The sequence below is a fragment of the Acomys minous genome (genome assembly GCF_964271855.1).
Source record: "Acomys minous genome assembly, chromosome: 2".
Taxonomy (NCBI): domain Eukaryota; kingdom Metazoa; phylum Chordata; class Mammalia; order Rodentia; family Muridae; genus Acomys; species Acomys minous.
Genome location: NC_140484.1, coordinates 47,331,018 through 47,350,736, shown reverse-complemented (window position 1 = coordinate 47,350,736; position 19,719 = coordinate 47,331,018). Strand labels below are relative to the sequence as shown.

General features: G+C 49.4%; 1 protein-coding gene across 1 annotated transcript; it reads right to left on the bottom strand.

Annotated features, from left to right (window-relative positions):
• Window positions 1-5,111: 5,111 nt before the first annotated feature.
• MS4A15 (membrane spanning 4-domains A15) lies at window positions 5,112-19,327 on the bottom strand (the record flags this gene model as incomplete). Its single annotated transcript, XM_084762807.1, has 7 exons — window positions 19,317-19,327; window positions 12,692-12,930; window positions 9,187-9,309; window positions 7,131-7,187; window positions 6,442-6,534; window positions 5,976-6,089; window positions 5,112-5,228 (listed from the first exon to the last, which is right to left on the bottom strand). Exons 2-7 carry the CDS (start codon window positions 12,914-12,916, stop codon window positions 5,112-5,114), a joined length of 729 nt encoding a protein of 242 aa, XP_084618933.1. The 5' UTR covers window positions 12,917-12,930; window positions 19,317-19,327.
• Window positions 19,328-19,719: the final 392 nt, after the last annotated feature.

Genomic DNA, 19,719 nt, shown 5'->3' with positions numbered 1-19,719 from the left:
ATATCCCTCCATCTGTGCATGTGTGTTTATGGGTATATGTTTGTATGTGTGAGCATGCACACATTTACATGTTGAAGCCAGAGGTCAATGTTGGGTATTGTCCTCAATTATTCTCCATCTTATTTTTCTTTTTGTTAAGGGAGATTGTTTTATTGATGATACTCCAAAGTGGAATTAACCTAGTTATCCATTAACAGGTAAATCAACTAAAATGATAGAATAAAACAAAACAGTTATAGTATTAAAAATAATAATAATAAAAAAGCCAGGCATGGTGGCTCACGCCTTTAATCATAATGTTTAGGAGGCAGAGGCAAGTAGATCTCTGAGTTTGAGGCCAGCCTGGTCTACAAAATGAGTTCAGGACAGCCAGGGCTACACATCCTGTCTCAACAACAGCAACAACAACAACAACAACAACAACAACAACATCCACAGAAAACCCAACAACAACAACAAAAATATAAGATGTTAAGAATAAATCTCTAACATAATTTATTCAGTAAAAGAAGTCAGACGCAACTTGGGTACTGTGGCACATGCCTGTAATCCCAGCACTTGGGGAGGCAAAGGCAGGCAGATCTTTGTGAGTTTGAGGCCAGCCTAGTTTACAAAGCAAGTCTAGGACAGCCAAAGTGACACAGAGAAACCCTCTCTCGAAAAACACCAGCACCAGCACCAGCACCATCCACAACACCAAAATAGAAATAAACAAAATGGAGTAGGACACAAAACAGTACACATACTATATACCTCTATTTGTTTTTATTTTATTTTTATTTTTTTATTTTTTCTCCTTTATTAATTTATTCTTGTTACATCTCAATGGTTATCCCATCCCTTGTATCCTCCCTTTCTTCCCTCCCTCCCATTTTCCCCTTATTCCCCTCCCCTATGACTGTTCCTGAGGGGGATTACCTCCCCCTGTATATGTTCATAGGGTATCAAGTCTCTTCTTGGTAACCTGCTGTCCTTCCTCTGAGTGCCACCAGGTCTCCCCCTCCAGGGGACATGGTCAAAGGTGAGGCACCAGAGTATGTGAGAAAGTAATATCCCACTCTCCACTCTACTGTGGAGAGTGTTCTGTCCATTGGCTAGATCTGGGTAGGGGTTTAAGGTTTACCGCCTGTATTGTCCTTGGCTGGTGCCTTAGTTTGAGCGGGACCCCTGTGCCCAAATCTGCCTATCATAATGTTTTACTTGTAGGCTACTAGGACCCTCTGGATCCTTCTACTTTGCCATTCTCCCATGATTCTCTCATCTAGAGTCCCACTAGAATGTCCTGCCCTCTGTCTCAGTTTCCTGGTAAGTGAAGGCTTTCGTGGGACATGCCCCTTGGGCTAATATGCAGATATAAGTGAGTATATACAATCTGAGTCTTTCTGCTTCTGGGTTAACTCACTCATTATGATCATTTCTAGCTCAATCCATTTATCCACAAGTTTCGGGAATTCCTTGTTTTTAATAGCTGAATAGTATTCCATAGTGTATATGTACCACAGTTTCTTTATCCATTCTTCTATTGAGGGACACTTAGGCTGTTTCCATGTTTTGGCTATTATGAATAAGGCTGCTATGAACATGGTTGAGCAAATTTTCTTGTTGTGTGCTGGAGCATCTTCTGGGTATATTCCAAGGAGTGGAATAGCTGGGTCTTGAGGAAGCCCTATTCCCATTTTTCTGAGATAGCACCAGATAGATCTCCAAAGTGGTTGTACTAGTTTGCATTCCCACCAGCAATGAAGGAGTGTTCCTCTCTCCCCACATCCTCGCCAGCATGTGGTGTCGCTTGAATTTTTGATCTTAGCCATTCTGATGGGTGTAAGATGGAATCTCAGAGTTGTTTTGATTTGCATTTCCCTGATGATTAAGGAGGTTGAGCATTTCTTTAAGTGTTTCTCAGCCATTTGATATTCCTCTGTTGAGAATTCTCTGTTTAGTTATAACTCTATTTGTGTGGTGTTTAAGAGCAGGCAAAGTGGGGCTGGAGGGATGGCTCAGAGGTTAAGAGCATTGGCTATTATTTTAGAGGTCCTGAGTTCAATTCCCAGCAACCACATGGTAGGTCACAACCATCTATAAAGTGATCTGGTGTTCTCTTAATGGCCTGCAGGCATGCATGCACGCACACAGGTAGCATACTGTATATATAATAAATAACTCTTTAAAAAAAAGTTTAAAGAACAGGCAAAGGTAGTGATTTTTAAAGAAAAATAAGAAAACACTTAAAAAAAAAACCCAACTTCCTACCTCTCTGAGTAGAACAGACTTGATTATGGGAATAAGCCAAGAGTTTGTTTCCTTGCCTCACCCCCTTTGACTATTAAGTATAGTCCCAACAATTGTGCAATGACCAATTAGAGAGCTAAGTATGAGCCCCTGGGAAGTAGTGAGAGGTCCCCTCCCGAGCCTTCTCACTGAAGTACCACCCTGGTCAGCCATCAGAAACTCAGTCTGACAGCAGGGGTCAGCTGAGGAGTAGTAAAGCCTTCGGCTGAGATAACGAATAAGTGACTCCTAGTGGCTTTACCAGAAACGGAGACAAATCGGGCATGTGCGCATCATCTTTTTGTCTTCTGCTGTGTAATGCTTTGTGCCACCTTTAGACTCTGCCAGAAGGCTACGGCCATGGGTACCCTTTGACCTTTAATCTCTAGAACTGTGAAGTAAATAAATCTCTTTTAATTTTAAAAGTTATAGTCCCTGGCTATTTGGTAATAGATTTCTGCATCATCCTCTGTAAAGACAGAACTCTCTGAGGTAGGCAGGCTATGTTTCTCCAACAGAAACTATAGAGGAGGCACTGACACAGGCTCTCACATTATTTGAACTTGGCTTTCTCTCAGATTTTTATCTTTGTCCTGAAACAGATATGCCCATTACCAGATGCTATTTTGAGATCTCATTCATATCTGTCTCAGCACAAACTTGTTTGCAGTTATTGTGAATTCTGAGTCCTCAATCTAGAGATGAGGAAGTTGGAAGATAATCATGGGAGATTACACCCTGGAATGCTGGGAAAGGCACAAAGCTAATGATGTAATGATAATTAAGGAAAGTCAGAAAACAGGCAGCCAAACCAGACTGGGGTGGGAGCCTGGACAAATCTGGTAAGACTCTGATGGGCTTAGTTAGGGTCCCTATGATTTGAATTCATCAGTGTTTGTCAAGGCTGCTTAAGTATAAGTTATGTGTGCTCCGGAGCATCCTTATCATTAGAGTTACCCCCCCCCCCCATGCACATGCTGATTGTGTTTGAGGAAACTGCTACACACTAAGTTCCAGCTTCCTAAGGCTTCCTTTGTTCTTTCACTTGACCATCTTGCTTTCCAAACCAGGGCCTCCTCTCACTGAACCTGGGGCTCACTGATTCAGGTGGATTTGTTGACCACGCAAGCCCCAGGGTTCCTCCTACCTTTGCTTCTCCAGTGCTGGGATTACAGACATGTGTCACTGTGTTCAACTTCTCGCATGCATGCTGAGCATCCAGATTCAGGTCCTTAACCACTGAGCTACCTCCCCCTGTCTCCATTTAAGTTAATTTTCATATATACAATTACCCATGTGTGCTGCGGGCCTATTTGACTATACTGCCAGAGTCTTAGCGATGTAGGAGAGATAAACATGTTTTTGTGTTGATCCCAAGTGTGGGATGGGGAACAGACTTGTGAGAGAGAAGGATGTTTTTCCCCTTAGAAGTTGAACCACTTTGTGGGGGAGCTTGAATGTTGCCAGTCTGAGAGGATACACACACACACACACAAATACATACACACACACACACACACACACACACACATTTGGGTATATATATATATCCAAAACAAGAGGCTAGAGAGAAGAGGACTTGGGATTATTTTGGCTGTTCACCAACACTTCAAGAGACACTCCTAGAGAGAACTGCTCTAGGGAAGGCTTCAAGGCTTTGGGCTCCAGCTGAGGTTCTGGGCCCCGGCGTAGTCAGCAGGCCCTCAGCAAACCCGCAATTCAACCAAGGTTGCTGCTGGAACCTGGAACAGCAGCCGAGGGATCTCTCCTACACATGTGATCACCATCGAAGTCAAGGCCTGGAGATGTCCCTGGCTGCAAGAAGTTACCTCCTGCCTGTTCTTAGCGGAGGTACTTACCCGAACCTCTGAGTAACCATGGGCAGCCCTCGGAAGATGCCAAGCTTAAAAAGCAAAAGCCACCACATGGAGCCCAACCTAAAAATCTAAGCCACGCTGTTTATTTTTCTTCTCCAGAGTATGAGTGAAATATGTGCCAGGGCCTATGAACACGGGGCTGACGGTGTCTTCTTCTTCCTATGGGGACCCAGCCCTGTTCCCATAGTAAATCTCAAAGACACTCTTGCTTTGCAGGCAGGGGTGGGGTATGGAGTGTGGGGAGGTGCAGGAGGGTCAGTGAGGCCACGCCCCTGAGCACCCGGCGACGTTGACGTGGATGCAGGAGTTGGCTGGCTCAGTCTCCCATTCTAGGAGGTGGGCGGCAGGGGCCAGAGCCGGCACCACGCTTATATTACAAATAAGGACAAGGAGGTTCCGGATGGAGTCGGGGCAATACCTGCCTTACATCCAGGGACACCAGGGGCCTTATGTAGTTTATTGAACATAGTTTCCAGGTGGATGTAACAGCAGGTGACAAAGGACAGAGCTGGTCTTGGGGGCCAGGAGCCTGGAGCTCAGGTCCACTGCCTTGCTGTGTGGTACGGCCAGAGCTCTGTTCCTCGGAAATGCCAGTCTATTCTGGAACATTCTGAATTCCCTGTGCTTAATTACCTTCTTGAAGGCAAACCCGCGAAACCTCTGTGAAGCCAAGATTTCCCACGATGAGCAGAGGACAGTGCAGAGGAGCCTAGGGGACATCAATGTCAAGTGACGGGGCTGGGGGTGCGGTGGTGCTTAGGGACACACACCCTGGACACCAGCCTTATGTCTTGTTTGGAAAGGCATTACCAGAGGAAATGGGAAGCGGATGGAACACTTCACTCGGTGACACGGTGCATGTGGCTTCGGTAGCCTCCTTGAGGAAGGGCTGCTTCAGAACCAGCAAGGAGAGGGTAGGGTGTAGGGTGGGAAGCCTGGACTCCAACCTGCAGAAGCTGCCGCCTACTACTCGGATGACTCCTTGGGCATATATGCCACATTGTCATAGGCAGGGGGCGGAGAGACTGCTGGGCTGGGGATGTTGAAATCCGTGCCAAAGGCATTGGGTAGGAAAATCACAGACTGCAAAGAAACAAAACAAAAATCCTAAAACCTGGGTGGCGCTGCGGTCTTCGGGGAGTGATGCAACAATGCCACCCTGTGGGCACTTGGAGAACAGCGCCTTAGTGCGAATGCTCTCACACACAAAAAGCATCGTTTAACATTTATGGAAACATTTTCTAGGGGTCAGTTGTGATTCAGGACTTGGACATACTGCAGCTAGCAAAGTAGACTAAACCTCATTTTTCTGGGGACTAGTGAGTTGATGTTTCCTCTCTGGACAGTCTCTGTTGAGTTCGAGGGTTCGACAGCTCTTGCTCGTGCTGGTTCCTGGCTGCTTCCAAAGCGGTAGCCAACCCCGAGTGCATTTTCCTGCCCAGGCAAGCCTTTGTGCTATCGGTACCCGCTCTTCCCACGTTCTTTTTGCCCTCCCCCTTTCTTTCTCCCGGAAAAATGAGCTTAATGTCCACTGTGCCATGCTGTCTTTTCTGACGCGCCCACCAGCTCACATTCTGCAGACATCTCTGTGCAAGGTGCAGCGCTGTTCACCCCACCCTTAACCCTGTCCTCCAATTCTGGAAGGGTCTCAGCTCTGCTGCTAATGTTGGCGCCCCCCTGTGGCTATGGGGTGAATAGTCCCATTCACAACTTGGGGACCTCATCACAGCTCAGCCCCAAAGGGGAAGTGGGAGGGAGCTGGAGGCACAGTCTCTTCCTAGAGAACAGGCTCCACGTCAGGGGCTCTGGGCGTGGTGTGAGAGTACTCACTGCGTTAGTTTGGGCACGGGTTGCTTGGCACCCAAAGTGGGTGGCAATGACAGCGATGAAGAACTCCAGGATGGTGAAGATGGTCAGCACGGCAAGGTAGCCCCTGCCCACATCCTGGGGACCCAAACCCACAGTCAAGGCAAACAGAGTTTAAAGGCAAAGGACCCCTCTGGACCAAGAATAACTTGCCCAGGCAAGAGGCAGAGGTGTACCTGGATCCAGCCTTCCTGACTCCCAGCCCTGCCCCCTCCCATTCTATCAGGCCTCATCTCCACCTCCCTCACTCCCCTGCCCACAGCTGATCTTGGGGTAGGGTCATGGTGTCAGTTACCCTCACGTGGTCGATTGGAGCATCAGGCTCTGCAAAGAGCCCAGGGCTGCAGACTCTTGGCTTGTCCCTAGTCCTGGCTGCAGGCAGCCCTTATCTTTCTAGGTCTGTCACCCCTAGGGACGTCTGCCAACACACCCAGTTAGTGACACCAAAGTCCATGAGAAGAATGGCTGTCCCAGCGAAGGCGGCCATGGCACTGAGGATGTTGGTTCCCAGACTGCTCCTCACCTGTGGGAAGGAGAGGAACACCGAGAAGAGGAAAGAGGAGAAGACCAGCTGCCTGCACCCTCCCTCCCACAGGGCTCCTGGGCTTGGGGCCAGGAACCTTGCGTGTGGCTGGGTTTCCCTTCCTCGACTCTTCTGTCTCTTCTCCTTCCCTGAGATGCCAGGAAGAGGTCCTGATGCCTCCCTTTGATGCTTCTACCCTCTTGGGAGCTGCTGGAGAAGAGGCCTGGCCCTCTTCATGGCTTTCCTGGGCCAGGTTTGCAGCAGGTGTCTGATTCCCCCAGCCTGCCTTCCCCCAGGCCTACGCCCACCCCCTGGTGGGCCTGCTGACCTTCCCTACGCCTGCTTCCTCTGACTGTCCATGAAGACTTTCTCTCTAGACACCCTTACCGTCCACCTTGGGCGGCATTTTGCAAGTGTCTCATCTTCTCCTTCTGTATGTGGATGTCTGAGTTCCCTCTGAGAACACTTAGGAAGTCCCTAAGAAGGGCTTGATGAGTGGGCCAAGCGTGTGAGCAGACGGGAGGGGGCTCCTGGGTAGCACCCCGGTGAGTAGGCCCCACTCCTACCCCTAGTTGTCTGTCTCCGTTCAGACTTACCAGGCAACTGGTGTGGTTCCTCTCAGCTGCTACTGAGAGGGACCCAGAGATGATAAACTGTGTGGGAAAGAGAGAGTGCAGTGAGGTTTCGGCTGGGACACTGAGCAGGGAGCATCACGCCTAGGTTCTGTGAAGAAGACACAGGCAACAGAGGACCATCTGCTTCCTTGTCTGCATCCTGGCTAGGCATCTTGGGTGTATTTGGAAGGTGTCTTAGTGGTTCTGTAAGAGGCCCCTGTTCTTGGGCATGGTGGTGCACACCTAATTTATTCCCAGAACTTGGGAGGCAAAGGCAAGTGAGTCTGTAAGTTCAAGGCCTGCCTTCTCTATGTTGTGAGTTCTAGGACAGCCAGGGCTACAAATAGAGACATTATTTCAAGCAAACAAACAAGCAAGCAAACAAAGAGGCTTCTCTGTCTTGAGATATGAAGCCACTTACGAGGTATGCATTTTCATCGACATCATATTGCTAAAGCCTTATAGGGAATTCACCTTTCCTTCAAATATTCACTCATCAAGTATTTACCAAGTGGCAGTTCTGTGTCAAAAACATAAAATGGAAAATATCCTTGTCTCATGGGGTTGATATTTCAATCCAGCAGCATCCCCAGATGTGAGGGCACATGTGTGTGTGTGTGTACTCATACTTGCGTGGCAAGGTCAATCTTGGGTATCACTCTTCCTCAGGAGCTGCCCACCTTGATTTTTGAGATAGGGTCTCTTTTTTTTTGTTTGTTTGTTTTTTGAGACAGGGTTTCTCTGTGTAGCCTTGGCTGACCTAGACTCGCTTTTGTAGTCCAGGTTGGCCTTGAACTCACATCGATCTGCCTGCCTCTGCCTCCCGAGTGCTGGGATTAAAGGCTTGCGCCACCACGCCCGGTTGAGATAGGGTCTCTTGCATGGACATTGGGCTCCCTGATTATGCCAGGGTGGCTGACCAGTGAGCCCCAGGGAGAACTGCCTGTCTGCATCTCTCTTGCGCTGGGGTCACGAGGCCAGGTTGGCATTTGACAAGGGTGATGGAGGTAAGGACTGGTGCCCTCCTCCTTGCCACACAAGCGCTTTACACACCGAACTATCTCTGTAGCCCTGTGAAGTTCTACAAGAAGGACTGAATTTGGAGCCACGCATGTCCTTCCCAGGCCTCACGAGACCGGCAAGCAGGCTCTTGTTTATTTTTTACTCCTACCATATGAAAGGGGCACATTTTGCGACAGAATTTTAAATGGGAGGGAGTTCAGAGTAGAATCCTACCTTTGTTTCTTCATGAGGCAGTGCTCCCCCTCCCCCCTCTTCCCTCCTCCCCCCCTCCCCCACGCTAGCCATCATTTTCCTCCAGCCTGGGCCGCTACAGACCATCAGAGGCAGGACTCAGCCTGTCTCCAGCCGTTTATCCCTAGCTGTGGAGCTGCGTCAACGTTGGACTCTCTGAACTCCTCTCTTAGGGGCATCTGAGCTCTTGCTGAGACAGCTTGGGCTATGCAGAAGAGACTCCACCATCACACAGTGGAGCCTCAGTGTAGACCCCATTAAGCTGATCCCAGAGTCTGTGCTTCCTGGAGGTAGCTGGATGCTCCCCAGAACCAGAGGCACTGGCACCCTTGGTGGAGGCACAGGCAGCAGTGCCACCTTGCCAACTCCCTCTCTTTTTGGCACCTAGGAGCAGACAAGGAAGCCCCGGTTTGGTTCTCCAGTGGGGGTGTCGCCAGAAGAATGGACACAGGGCAGGGGAGACTCTCTAGGGATCAGTTCAGTTGGAGCTGGGACTCACAGAGGGAACTGAGGGGTTTCTGTGGCTGGGGTGTGGATGTGGGGTTAGGACGCAGGTAGTCCGGGTGTGGTTAGGCCACTGGTCTCTTTGCTGGGAGTGGGTCAAACTGAGGTTTTTGATGAAGGTTTGGGGTGAGTGATAACTATTATGTCCAGGTTAGTCTTAGGGAAGAGAAGGACCCTGACCTAGGATGCGCTAAACCTAGGAAAATGTTCGGAGTGGGACAGGGCGAGATGACCTGGGCAAGACCACTCCCCAGCCGAGAATGGTAACTCCCGCACTCACGCAAGCTCCTCCCCAGAAGGGGACGCCACATTCGATGAAGAGCATCCCCAGGTGGCCTCGCCGGACCATGAGCAGGACGCTGCCAAAGCCAAGGTGGATGAGGCCAATCAGGATTTGCACGGTCTGTGGGAAGCAGCGAGGGTTCAGGCCACTGACCTCCAGCGTTGAGCTCCACACCGCCCTCTGCTGGCCTCTCAGGAGAGCGGCCGATCCCCGTAGGCCGGCCTTCCTACAGCTACTAAGAGGCTGAGGCCTGAGCATCAAATCAAGATAGAACCAGCCTAGCAGGAGCTCCAGGCTAATGTGGGATTTGTGTCAAGCACAGGTCTAAGTTGTTTTTCTAATTTTCTTAGCCTTGGTTTCTTGACTTTTCAGCACTCTGGTACCAAATGCCTAGTTTGCCGTCTTGTCTTTCCGTAGCCCATCCTAGGGGTGAGGGTCACAACTGTTTCTGCTGCTGAGCTTTTCATTTGGTTTTCTTTCCATCTCCCTTCTCCCTGGCACCCCTTACCTTCCTCACCTCCCCCTCTTTCTTCTATTTACTGAGGCCCCAGAAGTGGCATGGTTTTCCTAAGGGTGGGAGCTCTCTGGGAAGTGTGGCCTTGCGGTTAAGTCCTGCTGCACTGCCTTTCAGGCATTTTTGGTGACCGGTGAATTCCGGAACAGAGCATAAAGACATGGAAGGTCTCTGAGTTCAGCCTGTGTCCAGCCCTGTCACGTCTTCCAGCTCGGGCACTTCCACAGGGGCTCCTATGATGAACAAGAGTGCAGTGTCCCCAAGGCAGCAGTCTGTCCATGGCATCTTTGTGAGCAGTGGGAGTGACATTCTTGGGGTCACGGGGACTGTGTTTCACTTTCTAATGCAAGTATTAATTAGGAATTGGGATAGTTACAGACACAAACTTCTGGATTCCGTTGCTTTCTCTCTTTCACTGCCCACCCTCCGTCTCTCCAGCTTCCCTGGGCAGTGGGGGTGGGGATGGGGGTGGGGTGTCCCGCTGCCGACACCACCATCTTTTTCTGCCACTGCAATACCTCCTGTGAAATGCCAGCTGCCACTTTCTGCAGGCCTTTCAGCGTGGCACTGTGCGGGCTCTTTTCTCCGTCCTCTTTTAACCCTAACACAATGATGTGAACACTATCTTAATCTTGGAGCCCAGGAAACTGAGCTCACAGACACCCAGTAACCCACAGATTTGGAGGAGCAGGTCAGTTAACTCCAAAGCTAGTACGCTGGCTAGTTTTATGTCCATTTGACACAAACTAGAGTAACGACGGGAATTGAGAAAACGCCTCTCAAGTCCTGGCTGCAGGCAGTAGGGCATTTTCTTAATTAGTGATTGATGGGGGAGAGGGCCCAGCCCATTGTGGGTGCTGCCATCCCTGGGCTGTGGTCCGAGGCTCTATAAGAAACTAGACTGAGCAAGCCATGAGGAGCAAGCCAGTAAGCAGCGCCTTTCTATGACGTCTTCATCAACTCCTGCCTCTAGGTTCCTGCCCTGTTTGAGTTCCTGTCTTGACTTCCTCCAACAATAGACTACAGTGTGGAAGCATAAGCCAAATTAATGTCCCCCCCCAACTTGTGTTTGGTCATGGTGTTTTATTACAGTAATAGAAACCCTAACTAAGACAGCTAGTGTTTTTCCTTGTGGCTCACACACTCAGATGCTTATTTGGATTTTCTATAGATTTGCTTTGTCTCATTGAACTAACACATTCTCTCTCTCTCTCTCTCTCTCTCTCTCTCTCTCTCTCTCTCTCTGAGAGAGTTCACTTCCCAGGGCCTTCCCTATGGTTTTAGAAATCAATATCTTATTTTCATTTGCTACCCCCAGCCGTCTTATGCTCCACTAAGCCTGATACAGGACGGATACAGCTTTCAGGATGGAGTTCTGCATCCCAGCAGGTTTGAATTAAAGGTCTTAGCATGACCAAACGGTGGGACTGAAAGTAGAACTCTACGGTTAGGCTGTCCTGGGTCACAGGATGCTACCTGCCAGCAGTCTGGTCTTGGCAAATGACTTATATTGACAAGCTTTAGGCTCTTAGTCTGGAGTCCCTGGCACACACGGCGGTGCCGAGAGTCGAGAATTTGAAGAGATGATGTGGGTGCAGTACATAGGTGTCTCTCAGAGCTGTCACTGTCACTGTCACCATTGCTTACACTACTTCTATTGTTCACATGGAGAAATATATACGCTCATATAATTTATATGTGCAATTAAACAAGAAACCATTCATGTCTCTTCCTATGCAGCAAACTGCAGCCTAACTTAGTATGGAAACAAACAGAAGCCCAACGTCGGGGCACACGTGTTAAATAAACAGTGGGGTCTAGCCCAACACAGACAGCTGAGCTCAGCCAATCACAGGCACCCTAAGGATCAGATCACACTGAAATTAGGTAAATGCCCACTTTCATTACTGCCCAAGCAGGAGACCTCCCGGCTATATCCAATCAGGCGATCTCGCCACTTTGTTACATGTGGCCTGTGGAAATTCACAACTCACAGTGCTGCATGGAGCTTGAACCTCTTTTGGTTCTGAGGGCTGCCTGCCTTCAAGAGTTCTTGGCCCAAATTAACTTTGCTATGATTAGGAGTAAAGAGCAGTGCTATGCAAGCCTAAAAACATCATTATGAAATTCATTATTTTGTACACTAAAAAAAAAACAATTGATTTTGAATGTTTTGTTTTTAGCAATCCACATGCCTATCCCTCACCTACTTAAAAAAATTATCATCTATCTTATCTGTCAATCACCACTTACTATATATTATCTAATCTATCATCTAGTTGACTTACATATATATTTATCCTACTTAATTTATCCATCCTACCTGTCATCTGCCAATCTTTTATTTATACTCCATCCATCTTATCCTTTTAATCAGTCACATTCACCTATCAGTCTTTCATCTATCTAACTTATCATCTATCTTATGCATTTATCTACCTATCATCTATATTTTATTATTCTTAGAGACCACTATGTAAGTGTCAGCTCCGTAGGTGTTGGCTCTTGCCTGCCATTTCATTCTCATCTGCTGTCAGCTTTTCCTTTGTTCGTTAAGTCCCAGCCATGTCAGTATTCTACATCTTCCTCCAGCATGCCACACCCATTCCAACTTCAGGACCATTGCACCTGCTGTTCTTCTATACTGCTAATCCCACCCTTCATCCATCCTTCGGCCCATCCAGCTCTAGCTGGGCTGGCTTTAACACCGAAGATTTAGCTTCAGTGTCATCTCCCAAGGGAGATCTTTCTATCTTTGCTAGGGATGCCATCCCCCCTCCCCCCCCCCAATTCTTAATCCCCTTTGGAGCTCTGGTTATTTATTTATTGGTTTATTTGGTGAGCTCCAAGGGGGAAGGGAGTCCTTGTCTGTCTGGTGCACAGATGAATTCTCACATTTATCTCCCGCCTGTGCCTCTACCTGTTGAGCGTGAGTCACACTGCCTGACCAGCAATTTTGTCTCAGGTCACACGGGAAGCTGCGCTTACCCCTAAAGCTTTGGGTTCTCCGGTCAAGAATGTCTCCATAGGTCTAAGGTCCGGCGGCTGGGTGGCCCTGGGCGCCTGCGCCCCCAGCGGTGACTCTTCGAACTGCATGATCCCTGGAGGCTGGCACATGGAGGTGGGCAGAATGGCTGGAGGCGGGCGGAGGCCGCTGGAGTTGCTGGGCGGGATGACAACGAACACGCCATTGCCGGCAGGAGGTGCAGACATCGTGTTCAGAGAGCCTGGGGGACGAAGGCTCAGGAGATAACAAGGCGGTAATGGTGATTACATATTTGCTTAAGGCTGTTGGTTGACAAATGGCACATCTTCCTGCTCCTGCTTATTGAGGCCCAAATTCCCAACTAGAGCTGGGAAAAGAGAAGAGACTCACAGAAGGGAAGTAGGCTCCTGGTGAAAGCTATGGGGTTTTTTGTTTTTTGTTTGTTTTTTTTTTTACTTGAATCTTAGGGTTTTTGGACTCTTGACTCTGATCTTGAATTCTCCTACATTGCATGGAAGGAGTTGTGTTCTCAATGCTAGGAAGGGAACCAATCCTACCCGCGAGGCAAGCCCACTACTGCTGAGCAGTATCCCCGGCTCAAGTGGAACCTTTGAGAGAAGCATGTCAGGTTTCAGACCTGGGACAAGTAGCTGAGGTGCCTATTTAACATATCAAGGCGGACCTGGCTTCCGGGTTCTCCCAACATCCCTCAGTCCCTACCTGGCCGGCTTACCTGCCCTCTGGGCTGGGCTTCCTCTCACTCAGAGGCTCTTCACTATATAATCCAGATATTTTGCTTCACCCCCCTCTCCTTTCCCTTCTCTCTCCTCTCTTCCTTGAATTGAGCTTGAATTAGCTCATTCCGTTGGCAGAGACTACGCAGCAAAGCATTTATTTAAAAGTCTTCCTTTTCCTGGAGAGCGTGAATGACAGCTCAGGAACTCACAGCCCAGTAGGGCGGAGCTTAGCTGAAGTACCATTTTATTCACAGGAAAAGAAGGACCACGTGGGACATGTCTCTTCCTTCCTTCCTTCCTTCTTTCCTTCCTTCCTTCCTTCCTTCCTTCCTACACCTACGCCTACACCTGTTGACTACCCCAGGGCATCCCCTTGGCTACCCAAGCGATGTAGCCAAGAACAATACGGATTATGAAATCCTTAGGTGTGGCTGTCCTGGGAAACTAGGGAACATCGGACCCATTAGCCAGATGCCAGGTGGCAGCTTCCCAGGTGCTGCAGTTACTAATTTAGTGGATTATAGGACATTAAACAGTCACCCTCCTTGCTGGCTTTCACATGTGGTGAAGGATCCAGCAGTCCAAGTCACAGCTCTGTGACAAATGCCAGGATCTGCACCCTGGGCTATGCAGTCACTGTGAGACAAGGGGGAAGGTGGTCAACTTTTCCTGCCTCAGTTTCCTGACCAGAAATGTTGGGGGAAGGGCCCTAGACCTTATCACATTATAGGCCTGGTAAAGGCCATGATTTCCACAGTGAATTGTTCGAGCATCTTTACCTGAAGCATTTTTCTTAAACACTATATATTCAGCTCACAAGTGTGTATCCACCCGCTGCTTTGAGGGCTGCGGTTTGTGTTCATGAGGCACTGCAGTTGTAGATCACACAGCCTGTGGGCGGCAGGCTATGCTCTGTTCCAAGTTACTCCACACAGGGTAAAAGGGTGGCTTTGGGCTGTGCCCTGCCCTGGGTGACTCCATTTGAAAGGCAGCATTTGGCCGTCCTGTGAGTTCAAGCGAGGGGGCACGGTGTCTCACTGTACACACAGGTACCACCCCCTGCCCAGCACCACCCGCGAGGCACAACTCCTCAGGATAAAGAGTACCACTTGTTGCTTTAGATGTCATTTACACTATTTCTGTGGTTTAGAGGAAGAAGGAAAATAGGTGAGCTACCAAATATTTCTATACAATGAAGGTAAAGATGGCTGTGGTGGGAGTGGCCAGAGTTTGGGTCATGAGTGTCCCTCAAAGGTGCACATGTTAGAGAAAGGCTTGGTCCTCAGGATGATATGACTGACAGGTGACAGAACCTTGTATTACTTTTCTTATTTCTGTGACCAATTACCCCCAAAATAAGCATGTTTAAGCAAGGAGGGTTTATTTTGGCTTAGCGTTCAAGGGAACACTGTCCCTCCTTTTGGGGAAGGCGTGGTGACAGGAGTGTGAGGTGTGTGGCCGCAATTCACCTGTAGTGAGGTTTAATCCCCACAGTTAACCTGTATGCCTCACCTGCCCAGGAACTGGGTAAGTTCCCGGAATGCTGCGAACTGTAGTTCTTGGGAAATGACAAAGCCTCATGGGAAAATACGGTGGTTTATAGGGGTTGGCAATACACCTGCAGCAAGGAAGAGTAGGGAGGAGGTAGGGCAGGAGGTAGGGCAGGACTACAGAACCTCAAGCCCTGGCTCTGCCGGCCCACTTTCTCCAGAGAGGTTCCAGCTCTTAAAGCTTCTACAACTTTCCCAAGTAGTGTTGCCAGCTTGAGACCAAAACTTCAGGCACACGAGCCACAGTGAACTTGTAGGAGACAGAGGCTGGTGGAGGGTCCTTTGGCCCTGAGGGTGGGGGCATATCCTTGACGGAGATTCAGCAATCTTGGTTTCTTCTTTGCTTACTAGCCACATGCTCTGGCCATCATGCCTTACCTCCCCACAGGCTCAGAACACAGGGGCAACTTAGCATGGTAACTAAACTGGTCGCCAGCGAGTTTGGCCAAATTGGTTTGCTGTAGGCCAGCAAGAGACCCTGTCTGAAAAAAAAACAAACAAAGACAAAAAACAAAAACAAACAACAAACAAACAAACAAACAACAACAACAACAACAACCAAACCCAAGGTAGATGGCACCTGAAGAATGACACCCAAGTGTCATCTCTGGCCTCTCTCTATATGTGTGCACTTTTGGGATTCTGCTTCAGGCTGCCTACCTGCAATGCTATTGTCTACCTGCCATGGGGGTGTGGCCCTGCCCAGGGCTATATAAAAGGACAGACCCTCCTTGTGGCTCTCTATCCCCCCTTACTCTGTCTCTGTCTCTCTTTCTGGGGTACACCTCCCCCTTTCCTTCTTCCCTTGCTCATTTAATAAGCCTTATATAATCTAATATCTGCTGCCTGGTATCTTATTATCTTATTTTATTTATAAAACATGTACTCACGCACAGGCACATTGCATATATACATACACACGCACACACGCGCGGACACTAAGCTGTGTGTTCCTGAAGCATACGCTGGCTCTTCCTGACCATTACATCCTCCAGAAATAGAGGAACATATGTAAAGCAGTAAGACACAAGAGCCTATGTCCTCAAGGAGCCTAGAGTATAGGAAGAGGAAGGAAATATGTACAATCCAGGCTAATGAACCAGAGAGGCTGATCGCCCTCCTCCCAGTCACAGAGCATCTCAGAGGCTGAACTGTGATAGGTCCCAGAATTCCTAATTTCAGTAAGGAGGATACTGACTCTAGAGAATTCATCCACTCCTGGATCTGAATCCTTATTTTGTCACAGAGGGCAGGAAGCCATGGTTATATTTCCTTCCTCAGAACAATAGTGCGAATGGCTTGGTTTTCACAGGTGGTCAAATTAAAAACCAAATGGGGCTGAATGAGCCTTCTGCTGCCAGATTTCTCCAAGTGAGGATGTTTTAAAAGTTACTGAGGACAGTTTAAGACCCCGGAGTCAGAAAAGGTGGGGATTTTAAGTTAAAAGGACACACTTGCTTTCATGATTGTCATTTCACCAGGGACATGCAAAGATCATGTCTGAGGGCCATGATGGGTCATATGTGTATTGGGGACACTTTCTGAGGTCAGAGGCCTCTGGGCTCCTACCGGGCTGGGCTCAAGTCACCTAGCAGGGGAGCACTTGCGTCATTATCAGTATCTCTTCCAGGCAGGTGGTGAGAAATACGTTCACACACAGACCCCCGTGATCCTCAGGAGAAGAGAAACACCTACAGAAATAGGCTTTGCACCCTCGCAGGGCAAGTGGCAAATCGAAGCAGGGATGCTTAATGGTCCTGGGATTCACACTCTCCCCTCCCCCACCCCCACCCTCCCCACTCTCCCAGCTTCTGTGGAAGCCAGTGAATCTATCTGTGGTGTTCCAGATGATTCCATATCTGTGCTCCCCGCTTTCTTACCAACAATCAGGCAGGATATCCCCACCACTCATGCATGCACAGGTAGGGGAAGGAAGGAAGGAAAGCCACTGCACCTGCCTTAAGGGAACTGCTGCCCAGAAACTCAGCATATCCCAGCAACACAGGACAGCTGTGTTGATTAACAGCTGCTGAATGAGCCGTGGTCATTACTTCACGCAAAGCCCTTTACAGTTTATAAAGAGCTCTCCTACAGACTGTAGAGCAGCCCAGGGGAGGAGGTTGTTATGTGGGCCATTTTGTGAGGTTGAGGGTTGGGGGTGGGGTGGGGGCAGGGGATAGTGGGGCAGGTCATGGGCCTTGAAGGCTGATGTGGTTGGAGATGTTAAGGCCAAACTGTCAGCTGAGACCAGACTCTGAAGTGAGTGATGTCACCAAGGGTGTCAGGGGACTTGTCAAAGGCAGGTGGCTGAGAAGCTGTGGGTGATTTTTTTTATACCCTCCCTCCCACAGTTGCAAGTGAGTTTGAGAGTCAATGTGACACTGTACAGGAAGGGGGTGGGGGGGGCATGTCTCCAGCTACCTTTCCACACGGCGGAGGAGTTTGCTGGGAGAAAGTCACAGGACCTGAGGGTTCCTAGGTTGGGTGAGGGCTCTTTTGCAAAGGGGCACACAGGAGAGAGAGGCCTGCCTTGGGGTATGTCTCTGTAAAGACCCCTCCCCCCCTCCTTAGAGAAGTGTATACTTCAGGGAGGGTGGCACCAGCGGGTGTGTGGTCCCTGTCCTCTTTCTCCTCCTTGACCCCTCCCCAGCCTTGGGGACAGCACTGTTGGTCAGCTACAGGGGCGGGTGTTGGGGGTAGGGGAGTGGCTTGGGAAAAGATGAAAGCCAGTGGACGCCCTTCTCACCTGCTGTATCTACCTGGGCTGAGAAGCAGCCCCAGGTCAAGATATGACATAACACAAGATCAGGCAGGCTAATTGCTAATTACTGAATTGCTGCTATTTGGCCTGAGTGACTGGAAAAGCTACAGGACTGTCACCCTGCTGTAATTGCTGTGAATTTTTGAAAATTAATGTAAATAGTTTTACTTAGGGACAGATAGGTACCTGTTTACATTATAGAATATAAAATTAGATTTACATCCTATTAAAAAAAAAGAACTAATATCCAAATTCAAAAGAACTTCACAGGGTACATTCCACCTTAGGCTTGATTGAAACTGCAAAGCAAAGCCAAGCCTCCAACACTCCAGAAAAAGAATAATTCCCAGCTACCAACATCTGGCCCAGTACGGAGGAGGGCTTTGGCTGTTAACAGCCTCAGTGACATGGGGACTGTAGTGCTATCCGGCATGCTATCCGGAGCACCTTTGGCCAGCCAGCCAGCCAGCACTCGCCTAGGAACATCTCCAGAGAGCCTCTTCTTCCACCCAGGTCCCAAAGGAGTTTTGCTTATTTCCCTGTAGGAGGTGCTTTTTTGGGGGAGGTGTTGGCAGCTGGAAGGGAATGACTCTTAGGGTGATCCTGGGATGAAATGCACGGTAACACATCTGGGACTAGGCAGCTCTGCTTGGTAGTTAAGTCCCAGCCCCTGCGTTCAGCCTGGTTAAGAATACACATTACTATTTGGTGAGAGGAAGTAGCCGAGTGAATTTGGGCAAGCTGCCTAATCTCTCAGGGCCTCTGTTTCTCTGTGTAGCAGTAGGGTGAGGTGTTTCAGGCTTCTGAGAGTTTCCTATATACACATCCTGGGTTTGGAGCCGTTTCTCAGACCAGGCAAGAATGCGCATCTATGTAGGTCTGGCTCTGTGGCACCAGCTCTGCATGTTGTATTTAATCTCAACTTTTCCAGGACGGCCCAGGCCCGCCCCACAGTCCCAGAAGTGATGCTACCAGAGGCACACATGCCATGGAGAATCAGCTCACCCAGCTATTTTCTCCTACCCCCCAGGCTGGATGTCACATACCCCATGGTCTTCTACTATACCCCCTGCTCCTCCCCCTCCCCCACTGCCCACCCCTCCCCCCACCACAGAAGCTGGGCAGCAAGGATAGCCCAGTCTTCTCCCTGACTAATACTTCTCATCTGCAAATGACATGGTATTTGCCCAGAAGACTTTTCCAGTAGCCACCCTGTTCTCTAGCCAGGGAAGGGACAGGCATGACACCTGCCTAGCTTGGACTTCTAACCTGAGCTAGCTTCGGGAGGAAGGGAGTCTCTGCTACCTTAGGAGAGTAACTGTCTCCCTGGGGTCCCTCCACAGCAGGTACCTGAGTGATCTCTGGTCCTGGCTTTGAGGGGAGAAGACACACCCCCCTTCTTTTCCCCCCTTCATTGTGCAGTGGGTCTCTTGTTGCCCTGAGCTGGAGTGGGTGGCCCTGGGACCCTCCTTCCCAATCTTAATGCCAGGTAGGTTCCCTTCAACGATCTCTTTCTCTCTCCCTGCTTGGGAGGGGCTCCCCAAACCCTTGCCTTCTAGAAGACAATAGGGGTACTCACCGGCTTGCCACGGCTGCTGCGCAGGCTGCTGACTCGCCTCTGCCTCTGCGCTCCTACATTCACACATTATCCTGTGAAAACCTTGCGATTCGTGTGGGGCTTGGAAATCACTGCTGGGGAACTGCGCCTCTGGTAGGTTCTCAGTCCTTCCTGGCTCAGAGGCCTCCGCCTGTCTCCCAGAGGTGGGGGCCAGAGGAAGCCACTTGTGGGGTCACTGGTCTGAAAAGGGCCCAAGAGTGTCGCATTCCCTTGCTGCAGCATCTGGAAGAGAACACCAAGGCCCAGAGAAGAAAGTGAATTGCTGGGCATCCATTGCTAGTGTCAGAGCGAGTATGGGGACCCATATCACTTTCACCCTCCCCTTCACCCCTGAGAGGCCTGAGCAGGGTGCCTGTGTTATGCT